The following is a 16,798-nucleotide window of genomic DNA, read 5'->3' as shown; positions in this document are numbered from 1 at the left end:
TAGGAAGTTTAATCTCTTCTGACATTGCTGCTCTGCTAAGTCGAATCCCCCCCCTCCCCCCAACCCCCCATCTCTCAATACACCAGAATGGGGCTGAATTTACAAATGTGGCTTGTCTTTTTAAATATTAATTCCCTTGCTCAGACTTGAAATTTCATCTGCAAATCTCTTCCCCTGACAGAAAAAAAAACAGGATCTCCTCCTCACCATTAGCCAGTTTTTCAACCATGAGACCTCGATTTCCTGGAGTCTCAAGATTTCCTGCCTCCTTTTTGGTGGATCTCTTTGTTTAATGTAATTGAGATGAGGCTGAGCAAGAACTGCTTGTTTGTTTTTCCTTTCTGCTACGATACAGAAGCAGTCTTAAGTCTGAGCATCCATTCTGTTGCCTTTTTCAAACATGTCCAGGATGAGAAGTAATAGATTAAGTGGGTAACATGGTCCCCTTATTCAGATAGTATCAGAACAGCATTTGCAGTCTTACTCTTGATTTCAAGATCTTCTGGTCAGATTTCTTCGAATTTATCAGTATTTTTGAGATCACTCTTCCTGAGGCTGTAGAAGAAATTGAGGCCCGGACACCCACATTTCTTTTTTCAGAAAGGATTCGACTTTTTAAACCTCAGGAAGCCAGATCGGCAGGAATGTCAACTGCATCAACACATCTCCACTGTATTGGATACGAGACTTTATCAATTTCAGTGATTCTGTTAGCCACGAAAGTTCAAAACCTTGTGGTTTTATTGTATTTGAGCACTGAGGTGCTATCAGTCCAAAATATAGAGTATGTTAGTTCCATCTGTTGCTCTCTTTTCAACATTCTGCTCACCATGGTAGCAGCCGTCAACTCCATTCAAGGGATAGTGGCTGTTTTTAATGGAGCCACTCTGGCCTTGTCCCATTGCAAATCCACAATGTACCTGAATCTGGTTATCAGGCAGTAACAGGTAACAAACAGTTCTGTAATGTCTTCACATGGATCAGCAAAATAATGCAATTGAGCAGATGTCACAGTTCCAAAATTTATGGTTTTGAAGCATCCATCAATCTTGAAGTCGTCCAGCTTATGAAGATCCTGAATCCAACACGTCTATTCCTGTACAATGGAGTCTGGTATCTCATCATCCCAACCAATCCCTTTCCTACACAAATCTTGTAGGATCTTCTTGGTAGTCAGGACTACTGGTGTCAATATTCCTATGGGATCATATATTGAACTGACTTTTGACTGAATCCCCCTTCTTGTGAGAGGTCGGTCCTTCAAAATGATTTTGAACTTAAAAACCGCACACTGAATACACCATTGTATACCTAACACCCTCTCTATGGGAAGGTTGTCATGGTCTAAGTCTAGATTCTTTATTTCTTCTTCCCTCTATTTCAGGTATGGCAGCCGATATATGGCGACTGATACTTATCCATTCAGTAAGTAGAAAGCCTCCCTTGAAGCTCATGATAAAGAGCTATTGCTTTTTCTTCTGTAGCTATAGAAGACATTATCCACATAGTTATTCCTGATGGTGCTTATAGCTTGAGAACTAAACTGTTTCATGCTGTCCTCAGCACTCTTCCTAAGAGCAAAATTTGCACAATCTGGTGATGAGGTGCTCCAAATAGATGCCCTGTCATTTTGTATTCCACCATACTCTGACTGTAGTCTCCATCAGGCCACCAAAGGAAGTCACGGTCTTCTTTCAGTACTTTCACCTGGTGGAACATTGCTTCAATGTCTGCAGTGATGACAACAGGTTCTTTACAGAATCTAGTTAAGACTTCTATCAATGTACTGGTCAAATCTGGACCTTGTAAGAGCTGAGAATTTAGTGAATTCCACCCCCCCCCAAAGATTTTTCCACGGTCCAATACCACTCAAACCCCTTTTTTTTTGCCATCACCACATTCCAAGGTATCCTCTGGTACTTTCTCCGCATAACCTTTAATATCATGCAAAACACGCCTCAGTGTAATCTGAATGAAAGGATCTTTCTTGAATCTTCTCTTTAAGCTCAGTGTATGCTGTTTGACAACACTTTTATTAATCAGGCCATGCAGAATTCCCTTTTCTTTAAAGGTAATCCAATGCTTGGATTAACCAGCTTGACAGATTTTGACACCAAATCCAAGAGCTGCTGGTCTTCCTTTGAAGATTCTTTGTCGTCCCCGAGGCCCTCAGGAAAGTCATTCTTGAACTGCTGCTCCCACAGCTCATCAAGTTTAACAATTGATATCTTGTTGACTCTTATAGCCAACTGGTCCTGAACCTCATTTCTTCCTCCTCGTGTCCATTAATCGTCCATCCAAGCATAGTTTTGACAGCATAAGGTCCATCTCCCACACTCCATATCTAGTGGTTCCAGAGCTTTTGGTACATCTGAACCAATCTGTTGCTCTATCTCAGGGTTGACTTCACGTAAATAAACATTTTTCAATGTGTCCACAGTTCAATGTTGTTTTGATGTGGGATGCTTCCCTTTTGCATAGGCATAGTTTTCTGAGCGTGTACGCCTTGGAGTTCACAAAAATCCTTACTATCCAGCCCAGCAGTTTCCAAGCCCAAAACAACGTTGGTTTCAATTATTTACACTCGACCTATAGTTCTCAATAGAATTTTTAACCTTCTTCGTTGAAGATTAAACAAAATGACACAGTGCTTCCTGGGTCAAGAAATGCGCAAGAACATACGATTACACTTCCTTGCTTGGCCTTGCACAGGTTTTATTAAAAGTTTGCAGTCATCCTCACTGGCCCCAGTAAGACCGAGGCTACAGCACTGTTTTCATCTGCTTCTTTTCTTCCTGTTTGTTCCTTTTCCGCATTCTTCTTTTCCTGGAAGATATGTAGCATTTTGGATGCTTTTGACTGCATTTGTCACAGCTGAGTCATTCTTGCTGATGTATCCTTTACACTGACAGCCAAAACATATTCCATTTTCTCAGAATGTCTTCTTTTCCAACTGACACACTTTCCAACTGAAACACTCAAGCATGATTATCTTTACCAAACTAACATTTATTTCTTCACAGCAGGCAAGCTTTCCTTTTGCTTAATTTCCTCATCTGCAACTACAATGGTGGTGGCAAATGCACTTTTTTCAATTTTGGTTGAGGGTGTGATTTGGACCTCTCAACGTCTTTGCTTATTGTCTGAGTACCTTTGATATTTCCATACACTGGATCTGTGACAACGTCCACTTGCCCTTCAATGAGCTCTACTAAATCCATAAAAGTAGCTGGTAGGGTAATTTATTTTAAATGATTAGCATAACAGTAGACATGTCAAGCTCTTGTAGATGGCCCATCTCAGCCATGACATCTTCTCAGAAAGAGGGTGTAAGCTTGTAGATCTTCCATGTCATCCAGTTTTATTAACGGCCATGAAAGAGCCTTCTATATATAGGCTGTTGCAATTTTTTGATCATTGCCAAAATGCTTCTTTAGTAAAAATTTTGCCTTTTCGAATCCTTCGTTCAGGGGCACATGATGGTAATTCCTTACAGGTTCTTGTGGTTGTCCACTCGTGAATTGCTCCAAATAATATAGACAATCCTCTGAGTTTTGGCTCTTACTTTCAAAATTGCATTCAAAGTTTCTCATGAATACTGGGAACTGAAGTGGGTCACCATTAAAACTTGAATCTCTCTCTCTTGGGCAGAGAGACTGTAACTGGATAAACAATGCAGCTATTTCATCTTGCCTTCTCATGCCTGACTGTACGTGACTTTGTTTGCCTGGATTTCTGTTACCTGACAGGAGATTCAAATACTCTACTCAGATGGTATTTGGCTCACATCTCTGCACTGTCATTGTTGGGGTTTGAGCTTTGGTACCATTATGCCTTAACATGATTTGTTCGGGTAGATACACGTCTTGTAACCATGGCACTGGCTCTGCCATGGGATTAAATATTTTTTTCTTTTTCTGTTGTTCTTCCTCAAAATGTGACTCCATAACATTAAACGCTTTTGATAATTTACTTTGAACACCAAATAGCTGAGCCTCCAGGTGCCTTCGCCCTGGCCTGAATCACAGCAAATTTTTGCATCCAGTTCCAGTTGATCCTTTCGCCTCTTTTTCCACCCGCAGCTGCTCTTCTCTCTGTAGCTGCTCCTTTCTCGGTTCCTCTTCTCTCCATAGCTGCTCCTTGGGTGCTCCTCCTGCTCTTCTAAGCCCATCTTATTTTAAAGCAATTCTTGCTCTGCTGCCTGAACCTTCAAACTTGCAGATGCAGCACTTGAAGTATGGGAAGTTCTGGAGATTGCTCTAGAACTTCTTCTGCTTCCAATATTTGACACACTATCACTTGGTTGCATATCATTCAGTACTTCAGATGTTGCCTTAATATCTTACCCCAGTTGGAATTGCACATCCTTTGCATCTTCATCACCATCTTGTGTCACATCCTTCATCCATTTTCTGTGGCTCATCTTTAATTCTGTTGATGTTTTTTGCAGCAATTCTGAGGGGTTTGTATTCCCAGCATCCAAACCCTTCTCTGCTTTCCTGGCCTCGTTCAGTCTTGTTTGAAGTGCAGTTCAGTTTCCACTTGTATCTATGTCCTGATGTTGTAATTCTTCTCTCAGTACCTTGACCTTCATCTCCTTGGTACCTCACCCCTTGGAGCAACAGCTTCTGCGGCAGCTAACATAATTACCCTTCTCCATTCAGCCGACCGCCTTTCACAGGCACCTTGCTTGCACAGTAACAACTCTAAAACCAACGCAGTCCTCAAAGGACAAGCGGCTATTTCTCTTCTCTTTTTAAAATATTTTTATTGAGTTTAACACATAAACTTGCAAAATTTAAAGGAAAACATGCATCATCTCATATACATACAAGTACCAAAAAAATGGATGGAACTAAATTAGACAGTTCCTTAATCCACATGAGAAACAAATTATTGAATTGGTTGAAACTATGTTGAAACTTATATTTGCCAAATTAATCCAAATAAAAATTGATAGAAATTAAACAAAACCCCTAAAAACTAAATCTAATCTACCACCTTCCCCTAATCAAGGTAACCTTTGTAAAAGGAAAATTATGGATTGGATAGCATCCTCCAGACATCTGTCCGATGTCTGAGTGACTATATCTCCAAACAGTGTTCAAACTTGCAGTAAACTCACAGAAGATATCCTTAAATAAGGCTTACCGCTTTCAATGATCTTGATGCTGCTGTTGACAATCGTGCTTCCATGAGTTTGAAATGTTCTAAACAGAGCCCAATCGATCCAATTCAAATTCCAAACTTCCTATTTGCTTAAGTGTAGCGACTACTTTCCTTTATAGTCACTTGGAGGATAAAAAAACGATGTTATCCATGACTTGTTCAAACAAACTCGTACTAAAGTCAAGTTGAGTTTTCCAATGTTTATTAAACGATATTAAACATTGTTAATGTTATTATAAGTTGCTAAACATTGTTACAAGCCATTAAAACATTGTTAGATGTTCAATAGGAAATGTCAGAACATTCTCTGTGGCTCCTCCATTTTGCAGAACAAAAGAAACTAAATTTATCTTACAAGCCCAGAAACCGACTATGACCCTGGCTCAAAGATCTTGCTGGGAGACAGCATAACAAATGTTAATCAAAAACCACAAGCAGACCGCTTGCAAACACAAAATACATTTTAACCCTTACAGCATTCAAGTATTTTGAAAAGTCCTGATTGTAAACTAAGCTGTACTATTATTGAGAAGATAACCTTATGGGTCGAGTGCTTTCCTTCAATGTTTTATGTTGCAGCGCATTGAAAATGTAGCAGTGTTACACTCTCTTCAAAGTGTTGAGATCCCAAGGAATTGCAGAGACTCACCATAATGGTTTATTGTGGGGATCAGTGGTTACTGATTGCAATGGAGAGGCTGCATTGATCTGGGATGGAATGTTTCAACCCTAAGAGAGGCTGAATAAGCAGGGTTGGTTTTCCTTGGGACTGTGATTCATAACATAAAGAGTTGAATAGACAGGCTCTTTTCCCTTCACATAGATGTCCATAACCAGAGACACAGATTTAAGATTACTTGCAGGATATTTAGAGTTAAATACTGAAAATGGTGGTGATGGAACCAGGTAATTCCACAACACATTTTAATGAGCATGTGTAATACCACAGAGTAGAAGGTCATGGGCTAAGTGCCGGGTTCAGTGGAGATAAGGATGGCAGCTGAAAAATTTACAATTTCTTAATTTAAAAAAGCTAGAAGTGGCATAAAATGTTTGGATTCTTGTAATAGCGCACCAGGCTAATTAATTGCCTCTCCAGGTGGTGTAAATTCAGATCCCATGTTGACCTTAAATGCCTCAGGCATTCAGTATTTTTCAGCAATACTAACATCCATGAATAAAGATTCACATAATTTGCAAACATCACTTATTAAAACTAATGAAACTGGATCATAGTGTTGAAATATTTATTTTTACAAGTTGGACATTACTTTATTTCCTAAGTCAATATACATTTGCCATAATGCACACAGTTACTAATTGCAACAAACAGGAAATGCTATAGTGCTTTTGGAACTTTCCTGTACATCAATATCATACTCAATGTTTGGTACCTGGTTAAGCAAATAGTTAACCGGGGCAACATCAGTCATCAACGTACCACCACAACAACTGTGTTTTCAGCTGACCACTTTTGATCATTTAAATATCTCCAGTTTTTTAAAAAACATTTATCACTAGTAATGTACTTGCATTTTATGATACAAAAAAAGGAAAATGCGATTTAAAGCAGGAAACATGAGGTTATATAATATTTATGGTGTAAAACTAAAGTGCATAACTGATATTTCAAAGAAAGATTGCCATATTTTGTTCAGAAACAATTATTATTTGTTATCTATTGCCTAAATTCAAACATTTTCACTTGGTTAACCCAGAATTTGTGTAAATAGTTCCCTGATGAAAACCCACAACATTACTGAGCGTTAGCCAGGAATTTGAAATATACTGATTTCCAAATCAATCTTTCGTTAAAATTTCAACCCTTTCTGTCTGCTCCCTTGACAAAAAAAACTACTTTGTTAGATTGACCAAGACATATTATGCTTTAACATTTTATTTTGGAGGAATTGAGCAAACACTCGATAGAGGGAGAGTTAAGGTTCTGGGGATCTTTGTACTTTTAAGACATTAAGACTGAAATGTACACAACTGCAAAACCCAAAACATGGAATGAGCAAATCAAATTTTCAGAAAAGTTTATGTCAATGTATTGCCTAATTTGTTTCAGATAACATTAAAGGACTATACAAAGTACTCTGTAGATTTACAGAGTGGTACATTAACTATTACCCTATTGGACTGAGAGATACCATACACCTTTTACTTAAATATTGGGAATTCTATTGGACTATAAATAGGCACAAATAATACACCATTTAGATATGTAAACCATTGCCCTGAAATCAGGTTTCTGAAATTGGCTGCTTGGTTAATGAATTAAATAACTTAAAATATGTAAACAATGAAGGGTGGAACAAGTCTATAAATTTTGACCACCAAAAAGGTGACATTTTAGATCATATTTCTAATCAGAGTACCAATGGCCCTTGAAATAAGACAACTTTAAAGAACTTTCAGAATTGATTCTATCATACAACATCTGGAGCTTTGGGACACTGGAGTGAAAGCTGTCTTCAAAGGGCGATGCCTTCATCTTAATTACTGTAACTTGAACCCAAGGTCGCTAAATACTGCACTGAAAATACTGGGAAAAAAAAACTTCAATTCTGCTTATACACAGTTAACGAACAAATGAAAGACTAATTTCTGGAATGCCAAGTGTTGAGATTCCAACAAGGGCATGTTTAAAAAGGTCAAAAGGTACTGTGGCAAATACTGAAAAATGTTTTGTTCAACCTGCCATATTTTTAAATTTGCTGTCAAATATCCCTCTAAGAATTTGATATTTTGCCCTTTTGAGTGCTTTTGTGCTTTGTCAGAATTGGAATTTAAAACGACAACTACAGATACCTGCATAAATCAGTTTAAAATGGGTTCAAAAAGGTGTAATGGCGCCATAAAATATTTTTAGTTATGTCTTAATGTTACGCGCTGTGGTGCTAAGGGCAGATTGGCATAGTCAGGGGACACTGGACAGGGTTACTATTATAATGTGCTAAGTATATCATCAATGATATAATCTCTAGATTATGTTCTAACAAGAGCTTTGTATTCTACATCATTCGTCTATTGACCTTAAATAATGGATATTACACAAAATGATGCTATATCAGGCAGTTGTATTCCCCTTAGTTTGAGTTCTAACAATTAAAGTAAGACACAGCCCTAATTTACAATTGCTAAATTCAAGGAGTATTGACGTGCAAGTGCAGAGCAGCAGGTCATCACTGGATTGATGCTGCCAAAAAATGTTCAACATTTACTTTCAATGTCTATTCCTTTAAAATGGAGATACTTCAACATGGCTCTAGCTGTAGGGTAACAAATGGATATGATCATTATCTTGCTCCTCTTCCTCAGACACGTAACAGGAATCCAAGATTCATGCTGCTTGGAATCTGAATGCTTTCAAGTGCTAAAGATGATGCATTGAATGGGAATGTCACAGGGAATATGTGTTTTGCATCCATGAGCAACTGCGGAGAGTCTTTTCGATTTTGTAAACGCACCTAGATGGAATAAAAATTTTTGGAATATTAGAGTTCTAATGTGAGTGCACAAATGTTCTAAATAGGTTTCCGAACTCTACATGTTTTACTAAAATATAGACAGTGCAATAATGATAAATGTTCATCCATGAGAATGGATTATGAAAAGTGAACCAATCCTGTGCAATACAGTCCACCTGTATGTGGACGGCATGGTTAACACAACACTACGACTGCACCAGCGACTCGGGTTTGATTCTGGCGCTGTCTAAAAGGAATTTGTACATTCTCCCTGTGTCTAGGTGGGCTCGCTCTGGTTTCCTACCACCTTCCAAACACATAGCTTTTGTAGGTTAATTGGTTATTTGGGCTAGAAGGGCCTGTTACCGTGCTGGTTCTCCAAATTTAAATTTAAAAAAGATTGATTTCAAAATTAAGATCCTCTACATAATTTCTGGGACGATTATCCTGAAAGTTTATTAGGAAATAAAGTGTTCGAATCAAGTTGATTGCTATCCATTTGTTTTGAAGAAAAGCACAGCCATGACATTGGGAACAAATTTAGCTCCCAATTTGTATGCCTCCACATTTGACTTCAAAGTTCTAGTTACTCAACATGAAGTTGAAAGATCTCTTGTTATTTTAAATTTTCAACCTATGTAATGCTGAAAGAAAGTAGCCATCAGTGATTAAAATAACACTTCTTCACAAAAGTAAACTTTAAAGATGGAACATCCTACTAAATATGCCAGCGTCCCTATTGTAAAGTTTTTAAAGTTAAAATTTTCGACGCTGCACAATAGCTCAGCACCATCAAAAGAATCATCTCTATTGATTGGGAGACTATCCACCCGAACTGTTCACTGGGGAGTGCTTGGTCACGTAGAGAGTGTACCAGGTAACACCAACAGCTCTTCCAAAACCTGCGACTAACCAGTAGGCAGGACAGAGCTCCTGGCAAGCTGGACCACCGCCAAAATGCATACCATCCCAATACAGATAGACATCGGTGACAGGGAAGGAACACCCAGAGGATGGAACTCGCCACCAAACATCACTGTGGAAGCACCCTCATCACAAGATCTTCTAAGATGATAGCTCATCCTCCAGCACCAATGCTGGCCTTACCATTGGCAACCACATCTCAAAATGAATGAGAGAACTAGTGCACAATATAAATTATTATTATCGTCAATATTTTGTAATGAGAAACAAAACCTTACCTGAATAGTACGAATGAACGAGGCAGTTACACGCTCTTCAAATTCATTAACAGGAGTGTATAAATTTAAGACTTTGACAATCTGGCAAAAAGAGAAAATGCAGTTACAATTGCAAGGGTTTGGAAGTTAATTTGTAACTCTTCGGCATCTTGAAACTCTCCTATGAACTGAAGTCTAGGCATGGTAAAAATAGACTATTCAGCCCATCGAGTCTGCCCCACCATTTAATCATGAGCTGATCCATTTTCCCCATTCAACACCATTGCCCAGCCTTCTCCCCATTACCTCTGATGCCCTGGCTAATCAAGAAACTATCAATCTCTGTCTTAAATACACCCAGTGCAATCACCCGTGGCAACAAATTCCCCAGATTTACCACCCTCTGGCTGCTGTGGATCTCTGCTCTCCATTCAATCCTGAAGTTGTGCCCTCTTGTCCTAGACTCTCCCACCATGGGGAACAACCTTTCTATATCTACTCTGTCCATGCTTTTAATGAGATCCCCCTCCATAACAATGAGTACAGGCCAAGAACTGTCAAACAGTCCTCATATAATAACCCTATCATTCCCGGAATCATCCCAGTGAACTCTCCAACATCAGCACATCTTCACTTAAATGAGGAGCCAAAAACTGCTCACATTACACCAACTAAGGTCTCACCAGTGCCTTAGAAAGCCTCCACATCACACCCCTGCTCTTATATTCTATTCCTCTTGAAATTAATGGCAGCATTGCATTTGTCTTCTGGGGATTGGTGATAAATGCTTGCTTTGCAGCAATGTCCACACCCCATTAATGAATTTAAAGAACAAAAGAAATGTTGGGACTTGTGCATCGAATCTATCGGCACCATACCTGGGCTGTAGTCAGAGCACCACACATGGAACAAATAGCCTCTGCGTCCTCATCAGTCTTCTTTTTCACCTGCAGTAGCTGTGCTGCCTGTATCAAAGGCTCCAGAGTTTCCTTTGCACCACATGCCTGCAGATTCTTGTCTCTCAGCCACTCCTCAAGTTGGCTCACGTTGTACCTGCAGAACCAAAGACAATCAGATTTGGCTGGTTCCAAATGCAGATCATTGGTAATTTAACAACTTTTGAGGTACAATTACCTTACTGTTAAGACGTGCTGCAAAACCACCAAACAGGTTATGGAAGCATGCACTGGCAGACTTAGAAAATATATGGTATGATTGGAGGAAGAGTGTTAGGGAGGGCCATTTCTTTAATAAGAATAATAATCAGGAAGGGTGGGACCAGGCAATATTTGCTGAGAATAAATCATGATGTGGTGGGATTGCAACCGTTTCCCAAGGTATCGATCCAAATCAGGGATGCACTGGATTTCAGGCAATGGGCTTCAGAAGACCAGTCTGTTCTCCTCTCCTCCATTCTTCAGCCAGGAGTCTCTGCCTGACAATGGAGACTTTGCAGTGCTTCCCACAGTCCCCCACAGGATTTGGTATGGGGTGAAATTAAATGGCAGTCTTGCAAATTCAACAATCTGGGTTTCACTGCTCAGTACATTCTTCCCATGTTAAAAATCAGGCACAGACATAATATACTGGATTCTGACAAATAGACCTTAAAAGCTGATCTAAACCCTTTTCTCAAAAAGGTGCACTCACATGAATATCCAACAAAAAACACCAAGTTAATTCTGTGGAATTTTGATCCATTAGAAACCACCACAAAGTTGTGATTGAATCTGAATTCAGGATTCCACTGAATGAAAGTAGGGGCCTTTAAAAATGCACCAATTGCACTTTAAAGAAACATTTCTTTTGCTTATTTCTGATTCCATCTCTGATGGAAGTTTATTTCTAGCCAGCTCTAATGTTTGAAAGTCGGTTCCATTTTCTGGCATGGTTGGCGCAATGCCTTTTACAGTGTCGATCGGGATATAGGTTCGAATCCCACGCTGTCTGTAAGGAGTTTTTATGTTCTCCCTGTGCCTGAGTGGGCTTTCCTCCCATCGTTCAAAATGTACCAGGGGTGTAGGTGTAAATTGGGCAGCATGGACTCAATGTGCACCAAGAGTGTAACCCATGATGCACTTTTAATGTGAAAAATCCAGCGCGAGCAAATTTTTTGAGCCATTACAAGACCATAAGATATAGAAGTGGCCTCAGTTGATTGACCAGTTTTTTAAAATTAATTGCTTTTGTCTTGCTTTACTGAAAATGCAGGCCATTGCATGCAAGACTGTTCCACAGTAATCCGGGTTAGATCTATGGTGTTAGTCCCCCACCCTGCACAGGCACACAACTTACAATGGACTTTCCAGCATTACCCACGGCTGGTGACCTGGAGTGGAGCTCAGGTTCATCCTTAAGGGATGAAGAGACATCTGCTCCACATGGTGGGCTTAAAGCCAGCCAAGGGGGCCAGTTCAGGTATGCTGAAAATAGGGCAGGTAATTAAAGGAGCTAGTGGTGTGGTGTGTATTCCTTTAAAGGGGCCAATAGCAAGGCATTTATTCACTGTGGGTGGTCTTGGCCTTGATGTGGTGGCTTCCGACCAGGATCCTGCTGGAAAGGTCACATGACCCTCCACACTACATTATTACAGAATATTTGTATTTTTTTTAATTACTTTGGATGAATCACACACCTAATTTGCATTCCTTTGCTCCAGGAACACATATCCTTGCGAAGAAGCAGGTTATTCAGGGTGACTGACCCAATGATGTAGAACATCTGCTTGACAATTTGCTTAATCAGCTCAGGGTCCATACCATGCTGGCACATTGTGGAATGGAAGTTATTTAACTGACGAACTATGGAATCCAGAGTATACGTTCCTTCATCTGCAACACTCGAAGTCCTCTTACGGAGACCGGTGGGCTTTAGGCCAGAGACGCCCTGAATGGTCTCATGTTCCAACATACCTGAAACTACGATACACATTTTAGTAACAAGATTTTCAATCCAATTTTCTCTTTGCAGAAAGGGTGAATACTAAAACCAATGAAGTCAAATGAAAGAACTTGAAAGTGACCATGTTCAACTTTGAAGCTTGACAGTTACAGACCTGTTAATCACCCAGAGAGAGTCCGGTAGGGTTGGAAGAAGGGGGAGGGGGTGGTGCAAGAGAGGGCAGGAGGAAAGAGAAAGTGAGCCAGTGGCAGGGGGTGGAGAGAGAGAGAGAGAGAGGGACATACACACACAGAGCATGAGAGAGATGGAGAGCATGAGTGCGCCTGCACCGGGGAACGGGGGAGATGAGAGCAAGCAGTGAGAGGAGTATATATGAATTTGGGTTTGACATTTCCTGGTTTTTAAGTTATTTTAGATGTCCATTTAGCAGGGTAACCACCACCAATAGGGAAGAAGTTCAAAGTAATCACATCAAATGATTACAAGAAATGACATGACCCAGTAGCTCTACACTGGAAGTTACATGCCAGAGCTCTGCTTCATTATGTTGTTCAGTGTCCCTCACACAACATGGAAAATATACAGTGATATTGTGCAAATGATCATCTGAATAATTTTCAGCTTTCTGTTGGGATTGAGTGATCAAATGTGTAGCGACCTAATTCCTGTTCATTCATTCATTTGTTGATTTCGACCTAATCTATTCTTTCAGATGAAAGAAGGGCTTTATCTTTTTTTTTTAAAAAAGAGGAGCAGGACTGTTAGTTTGGTGGCTAGCCCAACACTGTTATAGCATCAGTGACCCGGGTTCAAATCTTACGCTCTCTGTAAGGAGTTTGTACGTTCTCTCCATGTCTGAATGGGTTTCATCTGGGTGTTCCAGTTTCCTCTTACCCTTCAAAAAGTACAGGGGGTGTAGGTTAATTGGGTGTAACTGGGCAGCATGGGCTTGTGGACTGGAAGGGCCTGTTACTGTGATGTAGGTCTAAGTTAAAAATTTAAAGAAACAAATTGGATCTTGTTTCAGGCCATTATTTTCTTCGAGGAGTCAGAACTCGCTGTGTTGCAGTGGGTGGACCTAGCATGTTGTCTGGGTGGAGTTTGGAATTCTCCCTGTGAGCGCTCTCCACCCCCCCCCCCCCCACCCCAACCAATGCCCCATAGATATGCAAACAAGTAGGTTAAGTGGCCACCATAAAAGTGTGGAAGTGAGGGGAAGAAAGGGAGATCACTTGATGGACATGTGGAGTAAATGAAATGGGATTGGTGTCAAAGGGTGCATGATGGCTTGCACACTTAATGATTCCGTGATCACAAGTCATTTTTGTGTCACTGGAATTTCTCTCTCAAATGCACACTTTTAGTGGATGGGAGAGTGCACAATCAAAAAAAAAGTCAGGTCCCTGTATCACTAAGCACACAGGAGTATTCCCCCTCAAATATAGGAAGGCCCAAATTTGGACTGTTCAATTTCTACTCCTTCCAACTGACAATCGCTTTTTGTTAAGGTGCAACAAGCTGAAGTTAGGTCAGAAAAAAGAAATGACTGTAAACAGCATCTGTGGAAAGAAAGACAGAATCAACATTTCAGGTCAAAGATACTGTTTCTTGTCCCACAGATACCACTTGACCTGATGTGCATTTCCAGCACAACATTTTCAGTTCTGCAATACAGGTAGCCTGACTTACAACCTATGCGACTTATGGCCACCTATACATATGACCAAATTTCCCCCCCGAAAAATAGAGAAAAATTATATGTCAACACACTTATGGAAAGTAGTGTCTATGGCAGGTGTGGCCAACCTCTCGCGAGAGCTGGCCTTGATGGCCGCCATGTTGTATTTGACAAATGATAAAACGGATACTGTGAATTTCTGACTTAAGTCCATTTCGAGATACAACCAGTTGGTCAGAACGGAACACAGTCCTAAGTTGAGGACCTCCTGTATCTATGATTTTATTCCATTTACTGAATGGAATTAAACTTTGTTTAATTGGGCAACATCTTATGTTTACTCTGGTTACTAATAGACAGATTTTTAAGTAACGTTTACACTGTCTTCTATCTAAACTTCATATACTCACCAATCATTGGTTGCAGAATATTCTCCATCACCTTGGTGAGTTGTTGATAAATCTGAATTGCTAGATCACTTATGACCTGCCGGTATTCAGCAAGATCAAAATTCCTCAAACAATGATCATTCTGGCGAGGAGTATTGTGCTTCATGAATGCCTGCATAGAATGGAAAACACATTATAATGGTAAATTGAGTTCTTCAAGGCCACAGAAGTTGCTGACTCTCAGAATGTATTTTTCTCCACACTATTCAACTAAATGATAAAAGAGAAAACCAGGTCATATACTGAGAACAATGGCATTAAAGTGATTTATTAATAAAGAATAGAACTAACCTCCAATTAGTTTTACAACTCTATTCGATCTGTCTTTCATTTACAGTTTCATTAATCTGTGTAAAAATGACTTAATGTGTGAAGTTACATCGATTAATGGCTGTAACAAATTAATATGAATAAATAAGTAATCTGATGAATTCTCTCAACTCTACAGTTTGGTAAGTCTGGATTAATGTAATTCTAAAACCATGTTAACAGATGACTTTATTAACACCCGTGGTTGTGTTTAATCCATCTTCTGAACAGATTTTATATCCTAATCGTCTTGTCAGGAATTAAGAAATCCTTAAAATAAACACTAACAGATTTTATATCCTAATCGTCTTGTCAGGAATTAAGAAATCCTTAAAATAAACACTACGTCAGTGAAATATCACTTGGATTTGTCCTGCCATATCTTTCACACTTATTTTAAGCAAAACTACACAATAGGAGTCTGCCGATTTGAGCAGCAAACCTATTTATTATATCCTTTTCCATAAATGATTACACATTACCTCTTCTCCACTGTATTGCTTCAGACAATGCAAAAATCGACAAGTGTTGGACAACCAGAATGACACAATTTCAAAGTCATCACTTCGTTTCTGCAATGAAAGGTGTTTAAAAAAAAAATCAGAACATCTTGAAGCTTAACGATTTTGTTTTTCTTGCGAGAGCTCAAGTCGGTTCACATATTCTAGACCTGCTAATGAGAGTTCCAAAAGAACCTAATTGCTGACATGAAGACTTTTACCAGGACAAAGCCAGAATTAACACGTACTTAAGTAAAGATCTGGACCCACTGCAATTCACCTATCGTCGCAATCGCTCCATGGTAGATGCAATATCGCTGGCTCTCCACTCAGCTCCGGATCACCTCAAAAACAGCAATTCATACATACGGTTGTTCTCACAGACTACTGCTTGGCCTTCAATACCATTATTCCCTCAGTGCTGATCAAGAAGCTACAAACTCTAAGCCTCTGTACCCCCACTCTGCAACTGGATCCTTGACTTTCTCATTGGAAAATCACAGCCAGGATGAATTGGAAACAACATCTCCTCCTCACTGATCATCAATACAGGCACACCCCAAGGATGCATGTTTAGCCCACTACTCTACTCATTATACACCCACAACCGTGTAGCCATCTAAAAGTTTGCCGATGACACCACAGTTGCCGGCAGAATCACAAATTGCAACGAGAAAGCGTACAGGAGGGAGATACATCAGCTCGATGAATGGTGCAATGACAACAACCTCGCGCTCAACATCAGCAAAACCAAGATGATTGTGGACTTCAGGAGGAGGACAGGGGAACTCAACCCAGTCTTCATCAAGGCTTAGTAGTGGAGAGGGTCAAGAACTTCAAATTCCTTGGTGTCAACATCTTTGAGGATCTGTCCTGGATCATCTATGTTGATGCAATCACAAAGAAGACTCGCCAGCGACTATACTTAGTGAGGTGTCTGAGGAGATTCAGTACATCACCAAAGACGCTTGTAAACTTCTACAGGTGTACTGGGGAGAGCATTCTGTCTGGTTGCATCACTGCCTGGTATGGAGGCGCCAACTCTCAGGATAAGAATAAACTTCAGAGGGTTGTTAACTCGGCCGATAACATCACAGGCACCAGACTTCACTCCATCTACATGAAGCGGTGTCTTAAA

The 16,798-nt window shown here is 39.9% G+C and overlaps 1 protein-coding gene across 5 annotated transcripts in view; it reads right to left on the bottom strand.

The window, feature by feature from the left end:
* Nucleotides 1–5,354: 5,354 nt before the first annotated feature.
* Nucleotides 5,355–16,798, bottom strand: part of myo5aa (myosin VAa) — a 154,839-nt gene continuing 143,395 nt past the window's right edge. For all 5 annotated transcript variants that reach the window (XM_069911090.1, XM_069911092.1, XM_069911093.1 and 2 more), the window contains 6 exons: nt 15,643–15,732; nt 14,813–14,963; nt 12,459–12,741; nt 10,702–10,876; nt 9,845–9,925; nt 5,355–8,642 (listed from right to left, as the gene is read on the bottom strand). In XM_069911090.1, coding sequence (XP_069767191.1) covers nt 8,490–8,642; nt 9,845–9,925; nt 10,702–10,876; nt 12,459–12,741; nt 14,813–14,963; nt 15,643–15,732 — 933 coding nt within the window. In that variant the 3' untranslated portion in view covers nt 5,355–8,489. The remainder of the gene's footprint in view (nt 8,643–9,844; nt 9,926–10,701; nt 10,877–12,458; nt 12,742–14,812; nt 14,964–15,642; nt 15,733–16,798) is intronic.

This window comes from Narcine bancroftii, chromosome 14, assembly GCF_036971445.1.
Source record: "Narcine bancroftii isolate sNarBan1 chromosome 14, sNarBan1.hap1, whole genome shotgun sequence".
NCBI classification, from domain to species: Eukaryota; Metazoa; Chordata; class Chondrichthyes; order Torpediniformes; family Narcinidae; genus Narcine; species Narcine bancroftii.
The sequence above is the reverse complement of the archived record's forward strand: the minus strand, read 5'-3'. Positions and strand labels throughout refer to the sequence as shown.